Source organism: Ahaetulla prasina, chromosome 1, assembly GCF_028640845.1.
Source record: "Ahaetulla prasina isolate Xishuangbanna chromosome 1, ASM2864084v1, whole genome shotgun sequence".
NCBI classification, from domain to species: Eukaryota; Metazoa; Chordata; class Lepidosauria; order Squamata; family Colubridae; genus Ahaetulla; species Ahaetulla prasina.
The window spans coordinates 256,338,811-256,363,287 of NC_080539.1; the positions used below are offsets into that span (position 1 = coordinate 256,338,811).

Genomic DNA, 24,477 nt, shown 5'->3' on the forward strand with positions numbered 1-24,477 from the left:
TGCTATTCAAATTTATTCACTGGGATTATTTATTAATTGTATTCTATAATTTCTGTTATGTGTTTGTTTATGCAGTGGTGAAATCTGAACCAGTTTGCTACTGGTTCGCTGGCTGTGCACAAAACATGCGCTGTGTGTGCATGTGCAATGCACACCAAATGTGTGCTGCACGCGCACACATGCACAGTATGTGCCAAAAGGAGGCTTGGGAAGGTAAGTAGCACAGCGAGGTGGGGGATCAGCAGGATTTCGTGCTTTCTAGCAAAGCTAAACCATGCAGCACAGCTGATCGTCAGAAATACTGGTTCATAGGAACCAGTAGCTTTTTTTAACCACTGGTTCACCTGAACCGGTAGCTTTTTTTTACTACCGGTAATTTTCATCATTACCGGTTTGCCCGAATTGGAGTGAACCAGTAGCATTTCACCCCTGTGTTTATGGCTTTAAATGCAGTAATTATTGCAAGCCACCCAATTATATAATTGGGGAGACATAGAAATGATGTTGAATAGTCAAATAAATAAAATCAGTATTATGCTATATGCTGTCAAACCTGAATGCTAAGGCCATTTTGTTGTATTATCTCAATTACAGTCTACTTTAGTTTTATTAAGTTTTTCTTTAAATCTAAAGATTCTATGATGTCACAGAGTTGTGTATGAGCTCACTCTGTTTCCAGGAGATCTAAACAGTCTAAATAAATACCTCTCCAAGCCAAACTGATTTTTCCTTCTGGTACTCAGCAGCTTTCTAGTTCTCCACAATGATCAGTGGCCAGTCTTCTATAATAACTGTTTCCCCGGGAAAATCTTGTATCACAAAATCTTTTTCTGTATCCACAGAGAAGATGGGACGTCTCCCCTTAGGTGCCGTTTCTCCCTATGTAAAAACAAGTTCTGGTGGAAGTATGGACCCCATGAAATTCTATTGCACCAGCTATGGGGCAGCTTATGGTAAGACTTTAACCAATATAGAAAAGAATTTATTCTCCTCAATTAATCTGAAAACTAGAATTTGAACCTTGCTTTTTTACTTTGGATTGCAAGAATGTCCAATGTATAATTTATCCGTCCAGATGAAAAGTTAGAAGTTAGTAACTGTGGCACATGAGCGGAGAGGAAAGGACAAATTTGAGATTTTTTAGGATTTGTTCTAAAAAACGTCAACAATATGTTTGGGAATTATATCCAGAAATACACAGAATTAACAGCTAAGTCCTAAATATGTTTGATCAGAAGTGACTCCCATAGGATCCAGCTTGTTATATTTGCTTTCCATGCATCATTATTCTTGCTTTACTGTCCAACCTGTGTCCCTTTCTTAGGTATATTGCCTCTTATATATCTTTCTGTTATAGGCTGCTCTCCTTTTTCTACATCCATACACTGCAATGCTTGAAATTTGGAAGAAACGGAAAAAATACCAATACTAAGTAATATAATCAAAACTACAGTATATCTATATGAATGTAATAAAACTTATGTAAATTTGCCACATTATATTATATGCAGCAACCATTCCATGTTATATCATGTACATTTATATTTCATATAATAATGTGTAAAAGTTTGTATTTAAAAATGCTTATTACTATTATCTATCTTCTTGTCTCTTTCCTGGTGCTTTTGCTTTAATTAAATTATAATGTTGGGATTCCCTTCCCTTCCCTTCCCTTCCCTTCCCTTCCCTTCCCTTCCCTTCCCTTTCCCCTTCTCCTTCCTCCCCTCCCCCTCCGGCCTTCCTCCTTTTCTCTTCAGAAAGCAAAGTAGTAACCTGCAATATATTTATTTCACAAACTTCTGGATCCCAAACATAGCCCCTTCCCCATGCAATCTGTAGACCTGCCCCCCAAACAATAATAGTAAGCTAGAGTCCTAGTTGGCAGAGGGCAAATTCACCAAATAAAACGGTCTCTCTCAACTAGACTGCCATTTTGTGAGGAAGTATTCAAGCCTCCCTGTGATAGCCATTTGAGAAGATATCAAAACATGTTTTCAGCATTTAGAAGTCTTGTTGAGTTGCTGTTTTGCATTATAGTTTATTACAGTGCCTTGATGGAAAGATGATTTGGGCTGGCAGTGTAATAAGAGAAAATATTGACAAACCTTTTCTCCCCAGGTCAGGAAGGCTTTCGTCCTCGGAATGGCTTCCATTTTGGAGCAGGATATAAAAGCAACTACCGGCCTGTTGTCCAATACAACCCAAACCTAGATAAAATAGATAATCCACCTGTGGGGTCAGTATCTTCTTTTTCAGGCAATTAAGTACAATGTTTCAGACTGAGATAGAAGAGTAACTGGGATGTTTCAGCCACCCTCTCTATAACATGATGACATCCCTTTAATCTTTATCTATATCTATCATCTTCCATCCATCCATCCATCCTAGCTAATCTCATCACTAAGACTTTTGTTATCATGATTCTTAACTGGATGAAATGGTGCATTACAGGGCAATAATTTTTGAACCAAGGTACCTCAAAAGGGCTAACTTATAGGATGTGTCCAAAATCCATGAAAATGAAGTTTGGGGAAGTTATGGCTGTGGTATTGACTGCTGCTCCTACGTTCATGTGAACTTCATTCTTGATGTTTTGTGACAGTTTCCCAGCCAGTCTCTTAATCCCTTGCTTGCTTCCCCCACCCAGCAGCAGCCACTTACCTGCCTGCTGGGAAGGGAAGGGAAATTTCCAATGCCCCTTGCCAGCTTCCCACAAGGAAATTTAATGGGGAAGCTGGCAGGAAGTTGGAAGTTGCTTCTGCTCCCGCTGCTTTTTTTGTCTTCCCTCATTCTATTCCTCTTTGTAGGCAAGGAAATATCTCTGAAACAATGACACAGGTTGTCTAGCACTCCCATAATTCTTACTCTTCAGCAGCATGGTTCTTTTTTCTGAAGTCTCTCTAATGTTGCTAGAAAGCACAACTACAAAGTCTGCAACCAGAGAACATCCACAAGCTCAGTGTGCTCATCCTCCATTACTTCCTTTTTGCAGACAGAACGGTCTTGATATTGTGGGGTTATGGAAATCTTTTAGGGGGTGCTGTCAACTAATATTTTGTACAATGTAATCCACACCACTACAAATTATACTATGACAGTGCATTACAGGATTCAATTTTTCCAGTTAGTATTTGTTTTGGACTCTGAACTGCTTTTGGGCTGGAAAGCAGAAGTGTTCTTAAGCTGTATATTATCTTCCCTAAACCAGGAAACTCCTCCAAGATAACTATGAATCAACAACCAATAAACATTTCCAGCCCCTTCAGCTCCCGGATGGGAAGTATCCTCTTCCCTGGAGTGTACATCAGCCAGGCAGTGGGTATGTTCGAGAAAAGCCTCTAACTTTTCCCACAACCCAAGCAGTAAGTATCCTAACTTTACATTCTGGCTTTCTCTTGTGGATGTATGTTTTCCTGAGAACGGTAGTAACAATGTCCACTGAGGAATGGAATATACCTAGTTTAATGAAAAGGACTAGGGGTGACATCATAGCAGTGTTCCAATATTTGAGGGACTGCCACAAAAAAGATGAGGTCAATCTATTCTCCAAAGTGCCTGAAGGCAGGACAAGAAGTAATGGATGGAAACTAATAAAGGAGAGAAGCAACCTGGAAATAAGGAGAAATTTCCTGACAATTAGAACAATCAGTGGAGCCTCCAGAAGTTGTGGGGGCTCCAACACTGGAGGTTTTTAAGAAGAGAGTGGACAACCACTTGTTTGAAATAGTATAGGGTTTCCTGCTTAAACAGAGGGTTGGACTAGAAGATCTCCAAGGTGCCTTCCAACTCTGTTATTCTGTTAGGGTTCCCAGCACTGTAAATATGGATCAATGCTGAAAGATAATGTATTTGTATTGAGAGGAGGAATATCAAATCTTTGAATAACTGAGCTTCTCTTTGCATGGTCACAAGATCTAATGCACTTTACTGCCAAGCAAGGTGAAGATTGTGGAAGCAAAATTACTAAATTTATAAGATCAGGTGAGAATGTGTCAGGATTCAGAATGAACAAGGATGACTAAGAGAGTTAAAATCTGATGTCGCAAACGGACCAGCACAAATGACTATGTATAACACAATCCTATATATATATATTACTCGGTTCACTTTTAATGTATTGTTTGTACAATAGATAAATGGGACAACATTTCAAAAATATCTGAGATTTGTGTAGGTTTGAATGTATGTGTGCGTCTCGGTATACAGGGGGGAAACAATGTCCATATGTGCATCCTCAAATAACATCTGGAAAACTCATTTACCAAAACTACAATTCTACAGTCTTCTGAATCGTTCTTCTAAATGGTTCAACAATCATGAATAGGATTCTGGGGAAATCCAATATACCTGCAGAGCACCTGATTGTTGAAAGTGGACATGGGAGAGTTTCATAAGATTAAATCTTCCGCAAACTTGCTTACTCTTTTTTAAAGCCAGGATGATATTGTTTCAGACTGTTCTGATTTTTTCAGATCTGTACATAAATTGGGATGCTATGAAAACAGAGTTGTTTACACAGAAAGAGATTTAATTTTTTTACTTAGTTATCCATCCAAAAGCTGAGTGCACAGAATGCATTGTTAAACAAAGCTTGGCTAGCTGGTTAGTAAGAGACTGCATTGTCCTGCCCCTTCCCCGAGTTCATTCTACATTCCTTATTCTTTTCAAAATAAATACTATTAAGGCATTAAGGAATCATCATCAAGATTTAGAACTTAATCCAATGACAGCTGCTGAATGTACAAGCATGTCAATATATATAAGATTTCAAGTGAAACTGCTGTAATAGAAGAGAGCTATTTGAGTAACTCTGTACCTTAATATGACCCCTGAAAATACCCAGACATAATTTTAATAAGAACCCAGCTACCCTCAGGAATACGCAATTGCTTATATTCTACTTAGAGAGGAAAAGGCAATGGAATTTGTTATGTTTGTCGATAGTGGGTACAGATCGAGTCCACACAGTAGTTAATAACTCAACCGTTTATTAACTCCAAGTTAACTTAACACAGAAAGAACAGTAACACCCCGACTCCTCAATTTGACAGCTCTTTAAATACCCGCTGCCTCAGGAGTCCTTCTCCAATCACAGGGCTCTAGAACTCCCGCTTTTATTCCTAGCGCGTCTAAGCCAATCAGGGACCACCTGGCTGTTGTCACGGCTTAGCTGGGTCGTAACCTCGAGGACTTTATCGGAGCCAACAGATATAACACTCCTCCCCTCCTGGATTGCGCATGCGTAATCATTTAAATACGCTGGACGCCGCCGGCTCCGCCCCGATCTCCTCAACACAGGAGATGAAGACGCAGCAGCGGGAGTGGAAGAGATTAGGGCTGGGCTTGCCGCTAAAGACGACTCCGCCCTGGGAGGAGGACTAGGCGAGGCCCTTTCCGGACTCGCTGAAGATGATGACTCCACCCCAGGGGATGGACTACTCGGAGCGGAAACTTCAGGGAACCCAGGTGTGTGAGCCGGCGAGATCGCTCTACGGTTTGAGGGTTGGTGTCCCTCCCCGGATCCCTGGTCCGGCCAGCTGGCCCTTGAAGGTGGCCCAGCGTGGTCATAAGGGGCCATAGGGGTCGTAGGCCTAGCAATTTGAACTGGGTTCTCTTCCGACCCTGGATAGTCTTGTTCGGCGTGCGGCCCCTCGGTGTCCGGTACTCTTCGTCTCAGCTGATTCACATGTCGCCGCCACTCTCTCCCATCGGCCAGCTGGACCCTGTAGGAATAGGGTCCAGTTATTCGAGTGATCACTCCGGGCACCCATTTGGGTTCCGATCCGAAATTCTGGGCAAATACCAGGGCCCCTGTTCCAAATGACCGGTCTATATTCGCGTAATCCCGGGTGCTGTCAGAGTCATATTGGGGGTGTAGTCGGTCCAAGGTAGTCCGGAGCCGCCGGCCCATTAGCAGCTCAGCCGGGCTTGTACGGGTAACCGGATCTGGGGTGGTATGTTGTGCCAGTAAATACTGGCAGATCCGGTGATGCCAATTGGTAGGCCCCAAACGGGCCAGCGCCTCTTTTGCAGACCGGACGGCTCGTTCAGCCCGGCCATTCGCCGCCGGGTGGAACGGAGCCGTAGGTGCATGGCGAATGCCATGCCTTGCCAAAAACATCTGGAATGGTGCCGATGCAAATTGAGGCCCGTTGTCCGTCACCACGAGGTCGGGCAACCCGTGGGTAACGAACAACCGTTCTAGTACTTTGATGGTGGCTTCCGCGGTGGTAGATGACATGCGTGCCAACTCCACCCATTTGGAGTAGGCATCGACTACCACCAAGAATGACTGACCTAAGTATGGGCCCGCAAAATCCATGTGGATCCGAGACCATGGTGAACGGGGCAATTCCCAGTCCCTAACGGGCACTGCCGGGGGAGCCGGCCGTGACTGCTGGCAACTCTGGCAACCGGAGACACATAGCTCAATGTCCCGGTCCACTCCTGGCCACCAAATATAGCTCCTGGCCAGCAGTTTCATGCGGACAATTCCCGGGTGAGCCTCATGGAGGGTCTTTAGGATAGCTCCCTGCATGGTGGACGGAATTACTACCCTATTTCCCCACAAGAGGCATCCCTTTAAGACAGACAGCTCATGCTGTCTTCGCCGGAAGGGAATGAATTCCCCTTCCGCCGGGCTTCCTGGCCAGCCTCTCCGGACCCAGTCCAGAACCTGAGCCAGGATCCGGTCCTCTGCAGAATGGCGAGCGATATCCACAGCAGATATTGGGGCCCGCCATTCTTCGACCAATAGAATAGGGACCGCAGGGGCTGGGTCAATGACCGGGACAGTCAAGGGGCAGCGGCTCAGGGCATCAGCATGCCCGATCGCTTTCCCCGGCCGATAATTCAGCTTATAATTATAAGCAGCCAAGAACTCCGTCCAGCGGGTCATTCGAGGGGACAATATCTGGGGCGAGGGCCTGTCCCCGGCCAAAAGTCCGAGTAGCGGCTTATGGTCAGTAATCAAATAAAAGAACCGGCCGTACAGGTAGTGATGGAATCTTTTAATTCCAGCTACTGCTGCAAGGGCCTCTTTGTCTAATTGACTATAATTTCGCTCGGGTGCCGAGAGTGTTCGGGAGTAATACGCAATGGGAGCCTCGGCACCGCTAGGCAAAATATGACTCAATACGGCCCCTATGCCAAACGGCGAAGCGTCACAGGCCAAGGTGACAGGAAGTTGAGGGTCATATTGGACAAGGACCGCTCTGGAAGTTAGGAGGCTCTTAACAGCTTGGAACGACGCAGCTGCCGCTCTGCCCCACTCCCAGGGTGCATTGGCGTCTAGTAACCTGTGCAGGGGCTCCGCAAGGGCTGCTTTATGGGGCAGAAATATAGCATAAAAATTTAGTAGCCCCAAGAAGGCCTGGAGCTCCGTCTTGTTCGAAGGGGCAGGGGCCCGTAGAACGGCCTCCACTTTGGAGGGGGCAGGGTGTATTCCCTGGGAATCCAGAAGGAATCCCAGGAATTCCACCTGCCGGACTCCAATCTGACATTTTTCCCTCTTCAGCTTCAGCCCAGCACCCCGGAAACGGAGCAAAACTGCCCTCAGTTTCTCAGCTAGGTCCACTGGATCCTTAGCTGAAATGAGGACGTCGTCAAAGTACGGGACGACTCCCCCAAGCCCCTGGAGCAACCGCTCCATCAGGCATTGAAACAAGCCGGGGGCTACACTAACCCCAAACTGTAGACGGTTACATTTGAATGCTCCCCGGTGCGTTACTATCGTCTGAGCTAAGGCGGAAATCTCATCTACCGGCAACTGCTGATAGGCTTGTGTGAGGTCGAGCTTCGCAAAAATCGAGCCCCGCCCCAAGGTGTGCAGCAAATGCTGCACCACTGGAACGGGGTAAGGATTGGCTTGCAGAGCCTTATTAATTGTTGCTTTGTAGTCAGCACATATTCTGACCGCCCCATCAGACTTTAGTGAAATTACAATGGGGGTCTCCCAGGGGGAGTGATCTATAGGCTCCAGGACCCCCTGAGAGATAAGTTTATCAAGCTCCTCGTCAACCTTAGCCTTCAATGCAAACGGCACCCTTCTGGATTTCAAACGGATAGGCGCTACCTGGGGATCTAAACTGAAGGACACCGGGTTACCCGTATATTTACCCAGCTGCCCGCTGAATACATCTGCAAACTCGTGGGTGATGCTTCTGTAGCACTCCGAACCCACGCAGTGGACCCCCAGAACATCAAGCCCTAAAGCCCCGAACCAATCCAACCCTAGCAGGGTTGGCAGGTCCCCTTTAACAACGATCAAAGGCAAGATGCCGGAGAACTCCCCATGCCGAACGGCAACATCGCAGCAGCCCTTGACAGGAATGGCCCGCCCCTGATAGTCTTTAAGGGTGACTGGACATGGCCGTAGGCGGGTCGTCGGAAAGTTTGGCAGACATCGCTTCAGAGCGGACCAGGCAATTAGGGTTTTAGACGAGCCCGTGTCCAGCTCCATTCTGCAGGGCTGGCCCTCCAACTGTATTGTGAGGTAAATCTTGTTACCAAGGGGAGCGGCAGTGGCATGCCCGATCGCGAAACACTCATCTCGTCGCCCGGAAGCCGGGACAGGCGGCCTCCTTCGTTGGGCTGGATCCCTGGGAAAGGCGGCCGTTGGCAATGCCGCCCTGCAAACCCGGGCAAGGTGACCGCGCCTTCCGCATCGCCGGCAGACGGCGTTCTTGAAGCGACAGTCGGCTCTGTCATGGCCACCCCCGCACCCGACACAGCAGGCTCCGGCCCCTCCAGCGGTGGCGGCCGGAAACGTAGTTGCTGGCGTTTTTCGCCGGGGTGCGGACAGGAGACGACAAACATCCTCGTCTTCGCCCGACAAACCAAATTGCCCGTCAGGGGGGCCCACATCCTCATGATGGACCGCCACGGCAGGGCCGGCTGAAGCGGTAGGCAGGCGGAGCCTTTGAATCTCCGCCGCCGATTTGTCAGCCATCTCAGCCGCCCTAGCTTCATCCAAAGCCCCCGCCAGGTTAATGTCCGAACGAGCTAGCAGTCGGCGCTGCAGCCGCAAATCCGCAAATCCGGCCACCAGCTGGTCTAAGAGGACGTCATCAAGTTGAGGAAATTCGCAGTAGAGGGCGGCGGAGCGTAGAGCTGTTATATAGTCATTTACTGATTCCCCCGGGCGTTGGAGGCGCTGTCTAAACGCATGCCTTCGGGCTATTCGCGAGGGCGCGGAAGAATAGTGACTTCGTAACTTCTCTAATAAAATGTCCCACGGCACATCAAAAACGGGCACTGGAGCGGCCAAAACTCTTGCCGTCGTAAACACGTCGCGACCACAGAGACTCAAGAAATAGCCGCACTTCCGCGAGGGAGGCAAATCAGCAAAGTCCTGAGCTCGCATATAGCAGTGGAACCGAGCCAGGAACGAATCCCAGGTTTCCTCCGCCGGCTCGAACGGCAGGAACGAGTTAGCATTCGCCATCATGAGGAGATAGAGTCGTAGCTCCTACGATCAGGATAACAAACGGTGCGGACCCTCCACACCTTCGTCGCCAGTGTTATGTTTGTCGATAGTGGGTACAGATCGAGTCCACACAGTAGTTAATAACTCAACCGTTTATTAACCCCAAGCTAACTTAACACAGAAAGAACAGTAACACTCCGACTCCTCAATTTGACAGCTCTTTAAATACCCGCTGCCTCAGGAGTCCTTCTCCAATCACAGGGCTCTAGAACTCCCGCTTTTATTCCTAGCGCGTCTAAGCCAATCAGGGACCACCTGGCTGTTGTCACGGCTTAGCCGGGTCGTAACCTCGAGGACTTTATTGGAGCCAACAGATATAACAGAATTGATACCTAATTTTGCCAAATGCAACGGCTTACTTTACTACATAGTTGCACTCAGAGGAAAATGCAGTTTACCTTTTATGTTGTGGGCTTTTAGAAAAACACCAGAACCTTATTTTTCAAAACGTTCACTACAACAGAGATTAAAATGTTTATTCAAAAGTTATATGCTGCAATTCATACTATTTTGTTTCAAGTATGTAGGAAAAAGAAAAAGAATGAGACGGAGAGGTATAACATATGTTATTTCACTGCTTTCTTGTCTTCTGGTAACAAGACCTGGCCATAGATATAATGCAGGTCACAATTTCAGCTAAGGAAACATAGAAAATGTTTTCTTGGCATTTCTGCCTTTCTGATTGCTTTCAAGACTCGTCCTATCAATGGAGGAAAGCATATGCCCCAGGCAACTGATTTTGGATACAATGAAAGGCACCAAATAGTTATCTAAATGTATTGGAGTTTCTCTATCAGAAAGTGTGCGTTTTCTGCCTCAGGTGCCAAAGAAACTTCAGCAGCTTTTGAATAAGCCATTTATTTTTTTTATTTATTTACTTACTTGCATATTTAAATTTGTGATATAAGCTCATGCGACATTGTCTTAATACGGACTTTGGATGCCACCATGTTTTCTGTCATGCAGCAAAATGTCTTGCAATGGCCTACCTTGATCATCCTCTCTCTTCCTTTCCTATAAAGCAGGTTCAACAACATTTCCATTCTCTTCATCCCATTATGTTTTAGCTCATTGTTCTTCTCAAGAGGCCAACTGGGTTTGATATTACAGGTCAAAAGGGTCCATTTTGATACAGCCAACCAGGGAGCTGAAGCTGTGATAGGGCTGGAGCCCAGACATGTCCCTGTGCTCCATAATACATTTGGAAAAGGCTCAGTTGAAGCGGAAAATGCAAGACACGTGAGTCTGTGGGCTCCAATAATTGGAATGAGATGCCATTAGAAGGCAGCAAGGGATTGGGGATTTGATATGTAGTGCAGGTACTGATTTTTGAGGGAGAAGCACTTATAGCAGTGGTGAAATTCAGCCGTTTCTATCCGGCTTGGGTGAATCGGTAGCTCTGGTGGCAGAAGGCTCCGCCTACCCACCCAGATGTCATCACGTCCCATTTTTGACCCTCTGCACACGTGCAGAAGGTTCTACGCATGTGTGGAGGAGGCGTGCGCACTCACATTTGCGAACCAGTAGTGAAGGTAAGTGAATTTCACCCCTTGCTTATAGGGTTTTCTGCCTCAAATGTCAGAATAATTTGGATAAACCTGGGTACTCAACACCTAAATATAAAAAGAAGATTGGTCAGGGTAGGCATTTGCTGCTCTGCTCAAACAGGAAAACATTTTGAGTAAGCCCTGACTTTCGAAGTGATAACCAGTATTGGACTTGGAAGCTTAACAATAGCTATAAAAATTAAACAATTCCAGCTACTTGCTTTGGCTTCCTTACAGTTGAGAATTAGGGTAAGAGGTTGTGTCAAAGACACCACAGAAAATATGAGCTTTGAATAGTGATCGATAGAAAATAACAGCTGGCATTGCAAAGGAATTAGACATGAAATCCAGACATGAAAGGCAGCTGAGGATAAAGGGCAATGTTTTCTAAAAGAGCAAGAGAACTAGTGAAGTATAGCAAGAATAACTTGTTTACTCATAGAGAGAAAAGTGGATGGGATATAGCTTAGCGAGACTGAAAATATATTGAGAAGATAAGGGTGGGTTAATTTCAGAGAACATGGTCTCTTCTCTGTTGTATTTGTAGGGACCTCAGTTCATGTCCACGGAATATGGCTCTAAGTACCGCTTCAGCATTCCAGGGCAACCAGGTATAATTTCTATGCATATAGTACAACATAATAGTCGCTAGATTTATGCTACTATTATGCATTAAAGCATAATTTGTTTTTTTTTTGGGGTGGGGGAATTGGATTATCACAACATCTGAAACTACCCACGGTGGTTTTTATATTTGTATACTTCTCCCTTTGAAACTCATAAGCCATTCTCTGAATATTAAATTCCTAAATCAATATTTTAAAATGTCAAATTATAGTTTGGATTAGAACTCGTGAAGCTTCCATGGGATAATTTTATTTAATGGAGTCACTCTTTGAAATACTGTAAAGCCACAAAACACTATATGTCACATTTAATTCTTAGGTTGCAGTAGCTAAACCATTTTGCTTTAGCTGGGTCTTTGACCCTCCAGGATTGCGTTTCATGGGCTTATTCTGCATCAGCTTACTTTGGAACAGCCTCATCTCTCCCCCCTCCCAGATCCTGCTTTGCTGCCTTAAAATGGCATGGCAGGGAAGTACTGAGAGAATAGAATGAGGAACACCAGAAGTATAGAAGAAGAGTGTGTACTTTTAGCAGGGTCATCCAAGGTATAAAGGTCATCCCAGCTGATCAATTGAAAGAAGCTAGGGATTATATCAGGCAACAGTGATATAAAATGTTGGAGGCAATGGTTACTTTAGTGACAACTGCAATGGTAGTTGTCCTACGTTTTAACATGCTTACATTTTGCCAAGAGAATTCCATGGATAGACATGATGAAAGCAATTGATAAAAGAGTGCTGGATCTTGGGTCCCTCAAGTCATATGGCATTCAGGTGTGATGTACTTCAATTAAAGCCTTTGAGATGTCTATTTGATGATGCAGCCATGCAGAAAAAGAAAATCCAAAGCTGTAAAGACCAAATTATGGTGGCAACATGGAATGTAAGTAGCATGAACACAAGAAAGCTTAATACAATGAAATATGAAATGAATTTTAGGCATCAGGCACTTGAAATGTACTGGAAGTAGATGCTTTCAATCAGAAGATAATACAGCAGAAATATTTCTCTTGTAACAAGAGAAGAGAGCAAAGATATTGGAAAGAATCTCAACACAGAATTTCTAACATAGCTGTTAGAAAACCCAAACAGTATTACAACAACATCTGTGATGACATCAGAGATGGAAACAGATTTAGAAATATAAGGAAAGTCTTCCAAAATTCTCCAAATTCAGAAGGAGTTCACTTGCCATGATATTCTGCATCTACAAAGATCATAACCAAGGAGGCAAATGGTTTCTGTTTGGAAACGAATATTTGGAGTTTGACGAAACAGTACAGAAAAAGTATTGAGGCTTTTGAACTTTGTGGAAGACTATTCAGAATCCTATGGAGCACCACAAAAACAAATCATTCATAGAATAAATCAATGTGGAGTTCTTACCTGAAGTACAAATGACTAAGTTCAGATTATAATATTTTGGTCCATTATATTATCTTTGGCCCAGAAATCCAATTTCCTTGTAGAACCCATAATGCTGCTAAAAATGGAAGGAAGAAGAAGATAATCAGTAGCAAGACTTGAAGGGTTAGGTGTGGGCAGATTATCCTGAAGAAGGGCTATCTATGAGGTCACTAAGAGTCGACACCAACTTGTTGTCACATAATTAATTACTGAGCGCCAGATAAGAATCAGCCAGCCTATACTATTGTTTTCCATAACCAATACAATACTCTCACAACCATTAGAAAGGAACCATTGAGATTACTAAATATACATTTCAATAATTATTTTCTTTCAGTTTTGTTTGGAGAGGGTGGTCTTTTGTTGTTTTTATTTCTTGTTCTATGGTGATTTTAGCATTTAAGCCATACATTAAAAAATAATAATAATGATGGAGTTGCTTACATAATTTAAAATTGGAGATCAGAGAAATTGACCTGTGCAACATTTTTTTAAACAACATCTCAAGAACCGTGAGGTACTTGGAAAATTCTTTGTTTCCTGGACAATTTCTCACAGGATGAAAGTTCCATACAAATGCTAAAGTCCCTGCCCTGTCTAAAAAATAACTTCACGTTACAGGTAGCAGCAATGCAAAATCCATGCATCCATTGAGGGACATTTTGAGGAGTATTTCTGCATACTCCAGATTTCTGCTATGGAATTTTGCACTTTTTAAAAAAGCATCCTGTTTTATGTAGCTTGCATGTAATATCTGTCATATGGTGAGTGAACATCATAGAAGAAAGAGCTACTGATGAAGGCATTTGGCTCTCTTTGAATATATTAAGAGCAACAGATCTTTCAGTTAGAGAGCCAGGTGCAACGGTCCAAAGGTTTTGTAAGCACAGTGTAGCATCTCCCTCTTCCCTTCCTTGATTTCACTATTGGGTAAGATGAAAGGAACTTGAGGAAATAGCAAATTATAATGGCTAAGCCTTCCATTATAATATGTTTATATAGAAAATGAAACTATTTTAATCACAATTGGCTAGGCATCACCTCCAGGATCAGAGAAAAAGTAAACCTCCGAATAGCAGTTGAAAAAAAAAGGATAGTACTATATAAGCAATTTAAGGGACACGGTGGCTAAGTGGGTAAGACGCTGAGCTTGTCAATCGAAAGGTTGGCAGTTCAGCAGTTCAAATCCCTAGGGCCGCATAATGGGGTGAGTTCCCATTATTTGTCCCAGCTTCTGCCAACCTAGCAGTTCAAAAGCACGTAAAAAATGCAAGTAGAAACATAGGGACCACCTTTAGGTGGGAAGGTAACAGCATTCCATGCGTCTTTGGCGTTGAGTCATGCCGGCCACATGACCACAGAGACGTCTTTGGACAGCGTTGGCTCTTCGGCTTTGAAACGGAGATGAGCACTGCCCCCTAGAGTCGGGAACGACTAGCACGTATGTGCGAGGGGAACCTTTACCTTTACCTTATATAAGCAATTTAAGTCCTTTTAAACTTAATATTCAAAGCTAGAACTCTCACAAGGTTTTGCATGACTCACTGGTGTTAATTTGTGAGAACTGAACAGATCAGTCCTGCTTCCCAGTAGGTTTTTGAAGTCATCTACTGCATATGATCCTTTCCCCCCACCACTCAGTGACCAACTTTATTTTTCTCTCCATACAGATTTCCTGCAAACGAAAACAATTGGCGCCAAAGAAGAGTCAGGATTTACTGAAGGCTGCCTTGCTAACCCCATTGTGGAGAAACAAGCATCTCAGGTCCTCCCAGTAGCTTTGGTTTCTTCTGCTGTTCAGGGGCAGATGAAGCATCATGTTAAAGATTCTGCAAAGCAGATTTGACAAAATGGTGCCCTTCTTCTCCAGTTTTTCTTGAGTTTCAACAATTGCTCTCCCTCGATACATGGGCTCCCTTTCTGTCACTGGAGTCTCTAGGGAGGGCTCAAAAAAATTGAAGATGGCGGCCACAACCATGTGATCAAAGTTCACCCTTTCAGATCACAATGCACATAAAAATGGACCTGGCATGGTTGTAGCCACCATCTTAACTTTTTGACCATCTCCAGTAAGGAATCCTGTTTACTACAGGAGCAGGACAATTTGTGAAACAAAAGAGAAAGGAGGAATCTCACATTCCAGTAAAAGAATGGATAATGGTGAAAACAAAAAGAATACCAAAAGGATATTAAAATAACTTGGACAAAACATATATGATATAACAATATTTTTAGAATGGATAATTTGGGTACATTTCAAGTAGTTTAGCAAATATCTAAAAGAGAATAAATTCAAGTTATAGAAATAAGTTGTTAGAAATTAGTCTAAAAATATCTGTTTATGAAACTCAGATATCAATTTCAAGAATATTGCCTTTACGAGCATAAGAATAATTAGTTACAAGGCACATCACCATTTTAGAAACATGTAGCAACTGTTTTATTTCTATTGGGAATGAAAGTAAAGAAAAAAGAAGAAAAATCTCCATTAAAGAAAAAGTAAGGCAAAGAATTATTTTACCTTATGGAATTAATCAGAGTGTTTTGCAAAACCAACTGAGGTTGAGAGCAGTTCTTTGATTTGTAATACAAAAGGGATTGTGAGCTGCAAGGGAAGCCTTCTTAAAGAGAGAGATGTTTAAATCAAGGGTAAGTACCGAATATCTTCATTTAAACCCTCGGGCTAAGGCTATCGAGTATTAGTATACCATGACATTTTATTTATTTATTTATTTATTATTTAAATTTTTATACCGCCCTTCTCCCGAAGGACTCAGGGCGGTTCACAGCCAGATAAAAAATACACAATAATACAATATAAATACGATTAAAATACAATTAAAAAACTTATTAAATTGGCCAAGATTAAAAATTTAGGATAAAAACCCATTAAAAACCCATAAATTTAAAACTAACCCAGTCCAGCGCAGATGAATAAGTGAGTTTTAAGCTCGCGACATGGTATTCCATTGCCCACAAGCATAAATTTGAGAGATTGTGACAATTATTCACCTGTTCATTTTGACCTACAAGATAATATATAAACCAGCACGATGACAAAAGAAGACAAGCAAGCAGATATTCTTAGTCTTAGAACTGTGACAAATTTGCTGTGTTCCTGATTGGCTTCCCTTAGAGCTTTTTCTTTAAAAGCCAAAAGATATGGTAGGGGTGATTTTTTTCTAAAACATGACGAAGGCAAACGGGTTAACACTGCAGTCTAATTTGTCTTCTCTTCAATCAGGGTTTGCATGTATATACATCCTATCATAGCTGCCCATTTCACAAACCTGACTTCAGGCAGCAAACAATAAGCAAGCAAGCAAACAAACAAACTTGACTCTGGGCAGCAAACAACAAACAAGTCATAAAATAAACAATATTAAAAACAATCTGCAATTCCAAAAAAGATATTATTAAAAGATTAAAGTAAAGTTAAAGGTTCCCCTCACACACACGTGCTAGTCATTGCTGACTCTAGGGGGCAGTGCTCATCTCCGTTTCAAAGCCGAAGAGCCAGCGCTGTCCGAAGATGTCTCCGTGGTCATGTGGCCGGCATGACTCAATGCCAAAGGCACATGGAACGCTGTTACAAGTAACGGGAGCTCACCCCATTACAAGGCAGCACTAGGATTCGAACCGCTGAGCTGCCGACCTTTCGATCGACAAGCTCAACATCCTAGCCCCTGAGCCACCGCGTCCCTCTATTAAAAGATTAATCTATTAAAAGATTAGGAGAGAGCATATTTGATGTTAAGCCAATGTAGCCACCTCTCCTTAAAAGGAAGTGCATTAGAATTCTGAAAAAGTAAATAACATCCAGCTTGCTTGACCCATTATCACAAGCTTTGTTCCTTATTGTTAGAAAAATTCCAGAATCTGTGTAGGATTATGTTTTTCTTTTCTGATAAGTTTTTATAAAGGCTCTTGCTTCTGTTATACCAATGTGCCTACGGCCCTTCAATGTTATCTGTTAGCTCCTACTCCAATAGACTTTTTATTACAAATAAATTTCAAATATTTTCATTAAGCAAAAAAACCGCGCCGCTCCCAGGATTATCTTGGTTTCCCCTATTTTGTGTCTTTTCTTTTCTTTTATGTACACTGAGAGTGTATGCACCACTTGTGTGTCCATTCACACTTGGCCAATAAAAAAATTCTATTCTATTCTATTCTATTCTATTCTATTCTATTCTATTCTATTCTATTCTATTCTATTCTATTCTATTCTATTCTATTCTATTCTATCCTATCCTATATTTCTTCTATGAAAATTGGATGGATGTAGCCTCGGATTATTTTAGAAATATTCCCATCTGCCAGTAATAGGTCCAAGGTATGCTGAGGTACCATACAGGAGCCAAAGCTAGAGGGATAGGTAGCATTCTAATAATTTGATGCTTTCTAGCTTGTTATATCTTTTGGGACCTATTTTTGCCAGCACATTTTTCAAGGGTAAAAATCGCAACAAATCAAGACACAAATTCCCAGACTGAAGGTTCCAGAATATTATTTTATGTAGGGTTCTCCATATAAATAGCAAATTCATTTTCTTTATCCATATGTGGCTAAAAGAGTGCAAGCTTGGGGGAAACCCCAGATTTGAAGACACACAAAAACCCTTTATGGAAAAAAAAAGGAGGAAAGGTCCCAGTTAAGATCAATAATATCTGAGCAATATTTATTTGGCTTGAAATCCTGACTGGGGGAAACAACCTAATGGAATGGAGTACTATGGAAAAGGGTATATCTGGCTGGAAACTTAAATACACTAAATGCTGTTGTTATAATTACTACTTATGCTCTGCCATCATAATAATGCTACTGTAGTAATAATAACTACTACTTCCTATGCCCTGCCACAGCTGATCCAGATACCACCAGTATTAGTTCAGATAATTAGATACTATTAGTAGGGTCTCCTACTAACCTGGCTCCTTGGGGGTTTTTTCCCCCCCATCATAGTAAAAGCTATAATAAAATAACTGTTATATCCAATCTGCTTTTTCTCTCTCTAGGTCTAAGTAATAGTTTTCATTTGTTTTGTAGGACAGCAATCCTGGAATCAGCATTATGAAGGCAGATTATCTACCATCTTCTATTCCACATGTAAGAAGTGCACATGCTGGTGTGGATGGGGCTGGATGAACAAATACTATTTCCATTTTTATTCTTCAATATCTACCCCTGCTTATGTATACTATAGCTATCCACACATCTTTATTTTTTCTTCCTGAAAGGGGGATGAATTTCTACCAGTCCTTTCCAAAGGCTCTGAGCGGGGCTCTGGATTTAGTCGGCAGAAGGATCTTCGTCTTGGTTCTTCAGTAAGTGACAGCTCTGTGTTGACCGAACACTTTTTATCCCCCCCCCATTTCATTTTTCTCTGCTTTGAACTTCTGCTTTCGTACATAGGAGAAATGTGTCCAAAATTCTTCACAGAATTATCCTTATGTTTGTAGTTCTCCTATCTGCTATAGAAGATGCTTTCATTTCCTTTTTCGTCTGTTCTTCATTTTTCTCTAGTTGTTTTTGCCTAACAGCATCTGCAAACAGATACCTCTCTTTTCTCCACTTCTTCCTTTTTCAGTTGTGTATGGGCTTCCCAAACTCCCTTACACGTTTTTAGTCATTTATCTGCTCACCTTCCATTATCTTTCCTATCTTGATTCCTATTTTTTGTTGTTGCTTACTTCTCCTATACTTCACCAACTCCTTTAAATTCCTTTGTTTGTTATGGTCTTCATTTTCACAGGGACCCAATGCAGAAGCATCTGGGCCACTGAGCCATTCTCAGTTCCAAGGCCATCAGCGACAGCCTCAAACACAAACCAATCTTGTAGGACGAGAGTATGTGGGCAACAAGGTATGTTCAGTGGTGGGATTCAAGTAATTTAACAATCAGTTCTCTGCCCTAATGATTTCTTCCAACAACCAGTTTGCCAAACTGCTCAGAAAGTTAGCAACCGGTTCTCCCGAAGTGGTGCAAACTGGCTGAATCCCACCACTGGGTATGTTGGATATATAATATGGGAGTTATTTGGGGATCTTACAACTGTTTTCATAATCATATTTCTTGTCTTCTTCTTGAGACATCCTTAGTTCTCCTTTCATGCCTTTCTCCATACAGGAACCAACAGGATTCAGCACCAACAACCTTAATTATGTGACACCTGTGTATGACCCAAATCTGCCTAACAGGTTTTTGACTAGCTATAATTCCAAGTGAGTTTGGCAGTAGTTTACCATCCATATTAGGAGAGTAATATTCAGGGAGCTAATCTGGTCTACTGGTTAAGGCAACAGACTAGAAACCAGGAGACTGTGAGTTCTAGTTTTGACTTAGACATGAAATCCAACTGGGTGACTTTGGGCCAGTTATTCTCGCTCTGCTCATTCAATGCCTTCAATTCAATTCAATTTATTTTATTTTATTTATTTATTTATTTTGTCACAACAGTATATATAAGCATAAGCATGAAAATAACTATAATATATAAGCATATATATAAGCATAAGTATGTAATAACTATATTAATTGGATAGAATGAAAAAAAAAAACAATAGGACAGGAACAGTAGACACATTTGTGCTCTTATGCACCCCCCTTACAGACCTCTTAGGAATGGGGTGAGGTCAATAGTAGGCAACTTTTGGTTAAAGATTTGGGGATTTTGAGAAGAGACCACAGAGACAGGTAGTGTGTTCCAAGTATTAATAACTCTGTTACAGAAGTCATATTTTCTGCAATCAAGATTGAAGCGGTTAATATTAAGCTTAAATCTATTGTGTGCTTTTGTATTGTTGCGATTGAAGCTGAAGTAGTCTTTAACAGGAAGGACATGGCAATAGATGATTCTATGAGTTAAACACAGGTCCTGTCGAAGGTGGCGGAGTTCTAAGTTTTCTAAACCCAGGATTTCAAGTCTGGTGGGATAAGGTATTTTGTTGTATTCAGAGGAGTGGAGAACTCTTCTTGTAAAATATTTCTGGACATGTTCAATTGTATTGACGTCTGAAATGTGGTATGGGTTCTAGACAGGCGAGCTGTATTCAAGAATTGGTCTAGCAAATGTTTTATAAGCTATTTTATAATTCCATTGGTTGATCCAATAAAAGAAGTCCCTGAACTTGCAGGAAAATGTTAGGAAGGGGAGGGGGGGGAGATAGTAACATTCCTAAGATATGGTTTTCTCTTAAAGCACATTTTTTAAAATCTGTATCGGTTTTGATTCTTTTAGCTATATGGATCAAGTTATTCGAAGCAAGGACTTTGGAGGATGGATAGTGGGAGCAGAGGGCAGAAAAAAAAATAGTGGGCCTGCTATTTGTAGCGAAATAAATATTCATACCCTAGTGCAGGGGTGTCCAAACTTGGTCCCTTTAAGACTTTTGGACTTCAACTCCCAGAGTTCCTCAGCCAGCTTTGCTGGCTGAGGGACTCTGGGAGTTGAAGTCCAAAAGTCTTAAAGGGACCAAGTTTGGACACCCCTGCCCTAGTGTAAACTCTCAACTTGCAAGTTTGCAGTGCCAGAGGCAAGCAGCGCCAGAGAAAAGACTCTGATTTATATTTGTTAGAACACAAGAAGCAGGCATTGTTCATCTTTCTTTTCGTCAGGTTTTATGAAACCCTTTCAAAGGGAGTGGACAGGGAGGGCTGGACCCGAGGGGGTATCCAGCCTCAACAAGCAGGTGGCTTTGCTACGAACAACCACGGAACCGACTTAGGAAGTGATCCTAACGCTACAGAGACCTTGCGGACTGTTCATCCCCATGTTGGCAGGTGACATCATAGGGGCGGGGCTGTTTGTTTTCCTTTTGCTCCATCAGGTCATTTCTGGTGCCCATTGCCATTTCATCTCCTTCCCTCGGGTGCCTTCTACCCTCTTTTATTTATTTATTTTTTCCCCCACGCTTGCCCTCTGCCATTATAGGACAATCACAACTGTTGACCCATTCTATCGCGATTCTCCCCATGATCGTCGCTTTGCTGCTCTTCATCAGACAACTGTCCCCAATTAAGTAAGTAACTTGGTGCATTGCATTTTAAGGCATTCCAAAAGCAGGGCAAAATACAAAGGTATTTATCAGGTTAAGATATGAAAGATTATAGTAGTACACTGTATGAGTTTAATAATTCAACTACTGTTGAGAGACTAAAGCTCAGTTTAGCATCTCCTATGTCTACTCAAGATTTCCCAGTTTCAGAAAAAAATGCAGGTATTTGATATTTCTCTCTCTCAACACACAGCAAAACGACACAGAACATCAAATCATTTTCCCTTTTCAATAAATGTTCTAGGACGGTGATGGTGAACCTTTTCGGCACCTAGTGCCGAAAAGGGAGCACTTCGTGCACATGCTTATCAGAGCCACAACCAGGAAGAGGTGTCGTGTCCCACTCCTCCGCTGACGGCCGGGTCAGGGAAATCCGAATCAGGCGTGCCTCTGCAGCTCTGCCAAAGTCCTAACAAAGTCCTCAGGGCAGGCAGGAGACCAGAAAGTGACTTCAGCAAGATATGTTTAGACTTTGCCTGACTCAGAGAATGCCAGAAAGCAGGTCCTTTATCTAGGCCATGGGGTGTAGCTCCATGACTCAGCACTTATCCAGGCCTGCCCCTCCCTTCCTTCTGTTGCCTCCGTCTATCAAGTCTTCTGACGCAAGGGTCACTCCAGTCTGCAGCTGTTGGCAATTGACCTCCCTCAGGCTCACATGCTGTGGAGGAGGGGAGGGGTCTAGTTGCTCCGTTTGCCTGGGCATGGAGCCAGAGCTGGGGGCTGGAGATACTTCCTCCTCTTCAGCCTGTCTGGGCATGGAGCCAGGGCTGGGGCCGGGAGGCATACTAGGACATTCCTCCGTGTTCGGAAGCAGATAAGAAGGCCCCGGCTGTGGTGAGATCGGACAAGACACAACAAGAGGAGCTGCCCAGGGGGTATGTGCATGCCAGATAAGGTACTTCCAGTTTCTGGCGCGCACATGCACGCCAGCCAGCAAGTCTTCCCATAACTGCTGTCTATGCGCACGTGCTGATCAGCTGGCTGGCACACATGCTTCTGATGGAAAACAGAAGACCAGCTCTTCCAGTTTCCAGCACTGCCGACACACAAAGGCCAGCTGATTGTTGTGTGCACATGCGCGCCAGAAACCCAGAAGAGGAATGGGCGACACCGCGCGTGCCAGGCAACATGGCTCTGTGCGCCACTTCAGGCACACTTGCCAAAGGGTCGCAATCATGGTTCTAGGAATTTGCTACAGATCAATGTTGCAGGGGAGGGAATCTCACAAGTCATCAGTGGAGACAATTTTCACATTCATGTCATCCTTATTTTTCCTTTCGGCATAAAATCTTATCCTAATTTAATGTTTCCTCTTTTCAGCCTCTGTTCAGAAGTGAAAAGCACAATGATGTCTTTAGACTTCAAGGAACCACTCCGCACGCTAAGGAAGGAGCGTCACTAATTGTACTGTCATAACGAATCTGTCTTATTTTATGTACTGCTGTTCTAAAGAAATTAAGACACATATTCAAGCTATGTCTCCTGTCCTAGATTAGCACCTTGAAACAAGGATTGAAAAAAAATCTTTGTGATAGTTATGGTTTTTACAGAGTTTCTGCAGCTCTATAGCTGTACAAACTTTGTGACATAATGTGAGCATCTGACTATCTGAGAGCTCTTTATGTCTCTTTAACCACACAGTAAAGATACCAAGAAGCAAGGGCCTGTCCCCATGACACCGCTTTCATTTCCTCCTTAATTCACAGTAGAAGCAGCTTTAAATTTATATTTAGCTCTTCCAATTTTGAAGTGATACTTTCCACCTTTTGGGACAACTTTTGTTGTGGCTGTATATTTTCACGCTTTCTCGGTTACGTGGTTGTTGGTACAGGTGGGCTGGGATTTGTCCAATTCACTTAGCCACTGCAGGTTGCTTCCCTCTGGTTGCTAGGCATGGCCTCCATTGAGGCTCCATCATTCCACTTTGATTTGGAATCCAGGACACATAAGTTTCTGCAGAAGTACCCTAAACCAGAGGTCTCCAACCTTGGCAACTTTAAGACTTGTGGACTTCAATTCCCAGAATCCCTCATCCAGCAAAGCTGTACTTTTCCACACCGGGCCACCTCAACGAAGCTATCAAAGTGCTGTCCCGGTGTCTGGAAGCCGTACAGGTCTGGATGGGGAGAAACAGGCTCAAGCTCAATCCCTCCAAGACAGAGTGGCTGTGGATGCCGGCACCCCGGTACAGTCAGCTGCAGCCGCGGCTGACTGTTGGGGCGAGTCATTGGCCCCAATGGAGAGGGCGTGCAACTTGGGCGTTCTCCTGGATGGACGGCTGTCTTTTGAAGACCACTTGACGGCCGTCTCCAGGACAGCTTTTTACCAGGTTCGCCTGGTTTGCCAGTTGCGCCCCTTTCTAGACCGGGATGCCCTATGCACGGTCACTCATGCTTTCGTGACATCTCGTCTGGGTTACTGCAATGCTCTCTACATGGGGCTCCCCTTGAAGAGCACCCGGAGGCTCCAGTTGGTCCAGAATGCGGCTGCGCAGGTGATAGAGGGAGCCCCTTGTGGCTCCCATGTGACACACCTCCTGCGCAGACTGCACTGGCTACCTGTGGCCTTTCGGGTGCGCTTCAAGGTTTTGGTAACTATTTTCAAAGCGCTCCATGGCATTGGGCCGGGTTACTTACGGGACCGTCTACTGCTACCGATTGCCTCCCACCGACCCGTGCGCTCTCACAGGGAGGGACTCCTCAGGGTGCTATCAGCCAGGCAGTGCCGGCTGGCGATGCCCAGGGGAAGGGCCTTTTCTGTGGGGGCTCCCACCCTCTGGAACAAACTTCCCCCAGGACTTCGCCAATTTCCTGACCTTCGAACCTTTCGCTGCGAGCTTAAGACACATCTATTTATCTGCGCAGGACTGGACTAGAATTTTAAATTTTAAATTTGGTTTTAACGGGTTTTTATTATTTTACTGTGGTTTTAATATTCGGCCGTATTTAATAAGTTTTTTAAATTGGGGTTTTAACTTGTACTTATATGTATGTTTTACTAGGCTGTAAACCGCCCTGAGTCCCTTGGGAGATAGGGCGGTATAAAAATATGATTAAATAAATAAATAAATAAATAAATAAATAAATAAATAAATAAATAAAATAAGTTGAAGTCCACAAGTCTTAAAGTTGCCAAGGTTGGAGACCCCTGCCCTAAACTATGCTAGATCCACAGTTTCCTCCCTCCCAAAAGCCCAATTGACAGGTCAAACATACAGCAGAGGAGTGCTTTGTGTACTGGAAAGTAGCACCTCCAATACCTGCAATCAGTTGGGCTATTTTGAAAAGGAGTCACCTGTTTTTAAAAAAAACAAACAAACAATTGGCAAGGCACAGGCATGGAGCACTTCTAT

The 24,477-nt window shown here is 43.3% G+C and overlaps 1 protein-coding gene across 2 annotated transcripts in view; it reads left to right on the top strand.

The window, feature by feature from the left end:
• The window catches only part of SAXO4 (stabilizer of axonemal microtubules 4), a 29,476-nt gene extending 6,838 nt beyond the window's left edge, over nucleotides 1–22,638 (top strand). Inside the window, exons 2-14 of one of the 2 annotated variants that reach the window (XM_058155361.1) lie at nucleotides 843–953; nucleotides 2,119–2,236; nucleotides 3,209–3,362; nucleotides 10,598–10,726; nucleotides 11,582–11,645; nucleotides 14,738–14,832; nucleotides 18,117–18,176; nucleotides 18,308–18,394; nucleotides 18,823–18,933; nucleotides 19,198–19,292; nucleotides 20,686–20,850; nucleotides 21,002–21,089; nucleotides 22,446–22,638. In XM_058155361.1, the coding sequence (XP_058011344.1) occupies nucleotides 848–953; nucleotides 2,119–2,236; nucleotides 3,209–3,362; nucleotides 10,598–10,726; nucleotides 11,582–11,645; nucleotides 14,738–14,832; nucleotides 18,117–18,176; nucleotides 18,308–18,394; nucleotides 18,823–18,933; nucleotides 19,198–19,292; nucleotides 20,686–20,850; nucleotides 21,002–21,089 (1,272 nt within the window). In that variant the 5' untranslated portion in view covers nucleotides 843–847 and the 3' untranslated portion in view covers nucleotides 22,446–22,638. Of the gene's footprint in view, nucleotides 1–763; nucleotides 954–2,118; nucleotides 2,237–3,208; nucleotides 3,363–10,597; nucleotides 10,727–11,581; nucleotides 11,646–14,737; nucleotides 14,833–18,116; nucleotides 18,177–18,307; nucleotides 18,395–18,822; nucleotides 18,934–19,197; nucleotides 19,293–20,685; nucleotides 20,851–21,001; nucleotides 21,090–22,445 lie in introns of those variants that run through there. The other variant, XM_058155353.1, reaches the window with a different exon arrangement.
• The last annotated feature ends 1,839 nt before the right edge of the window (nucleotides 22,639–24,477 follow it).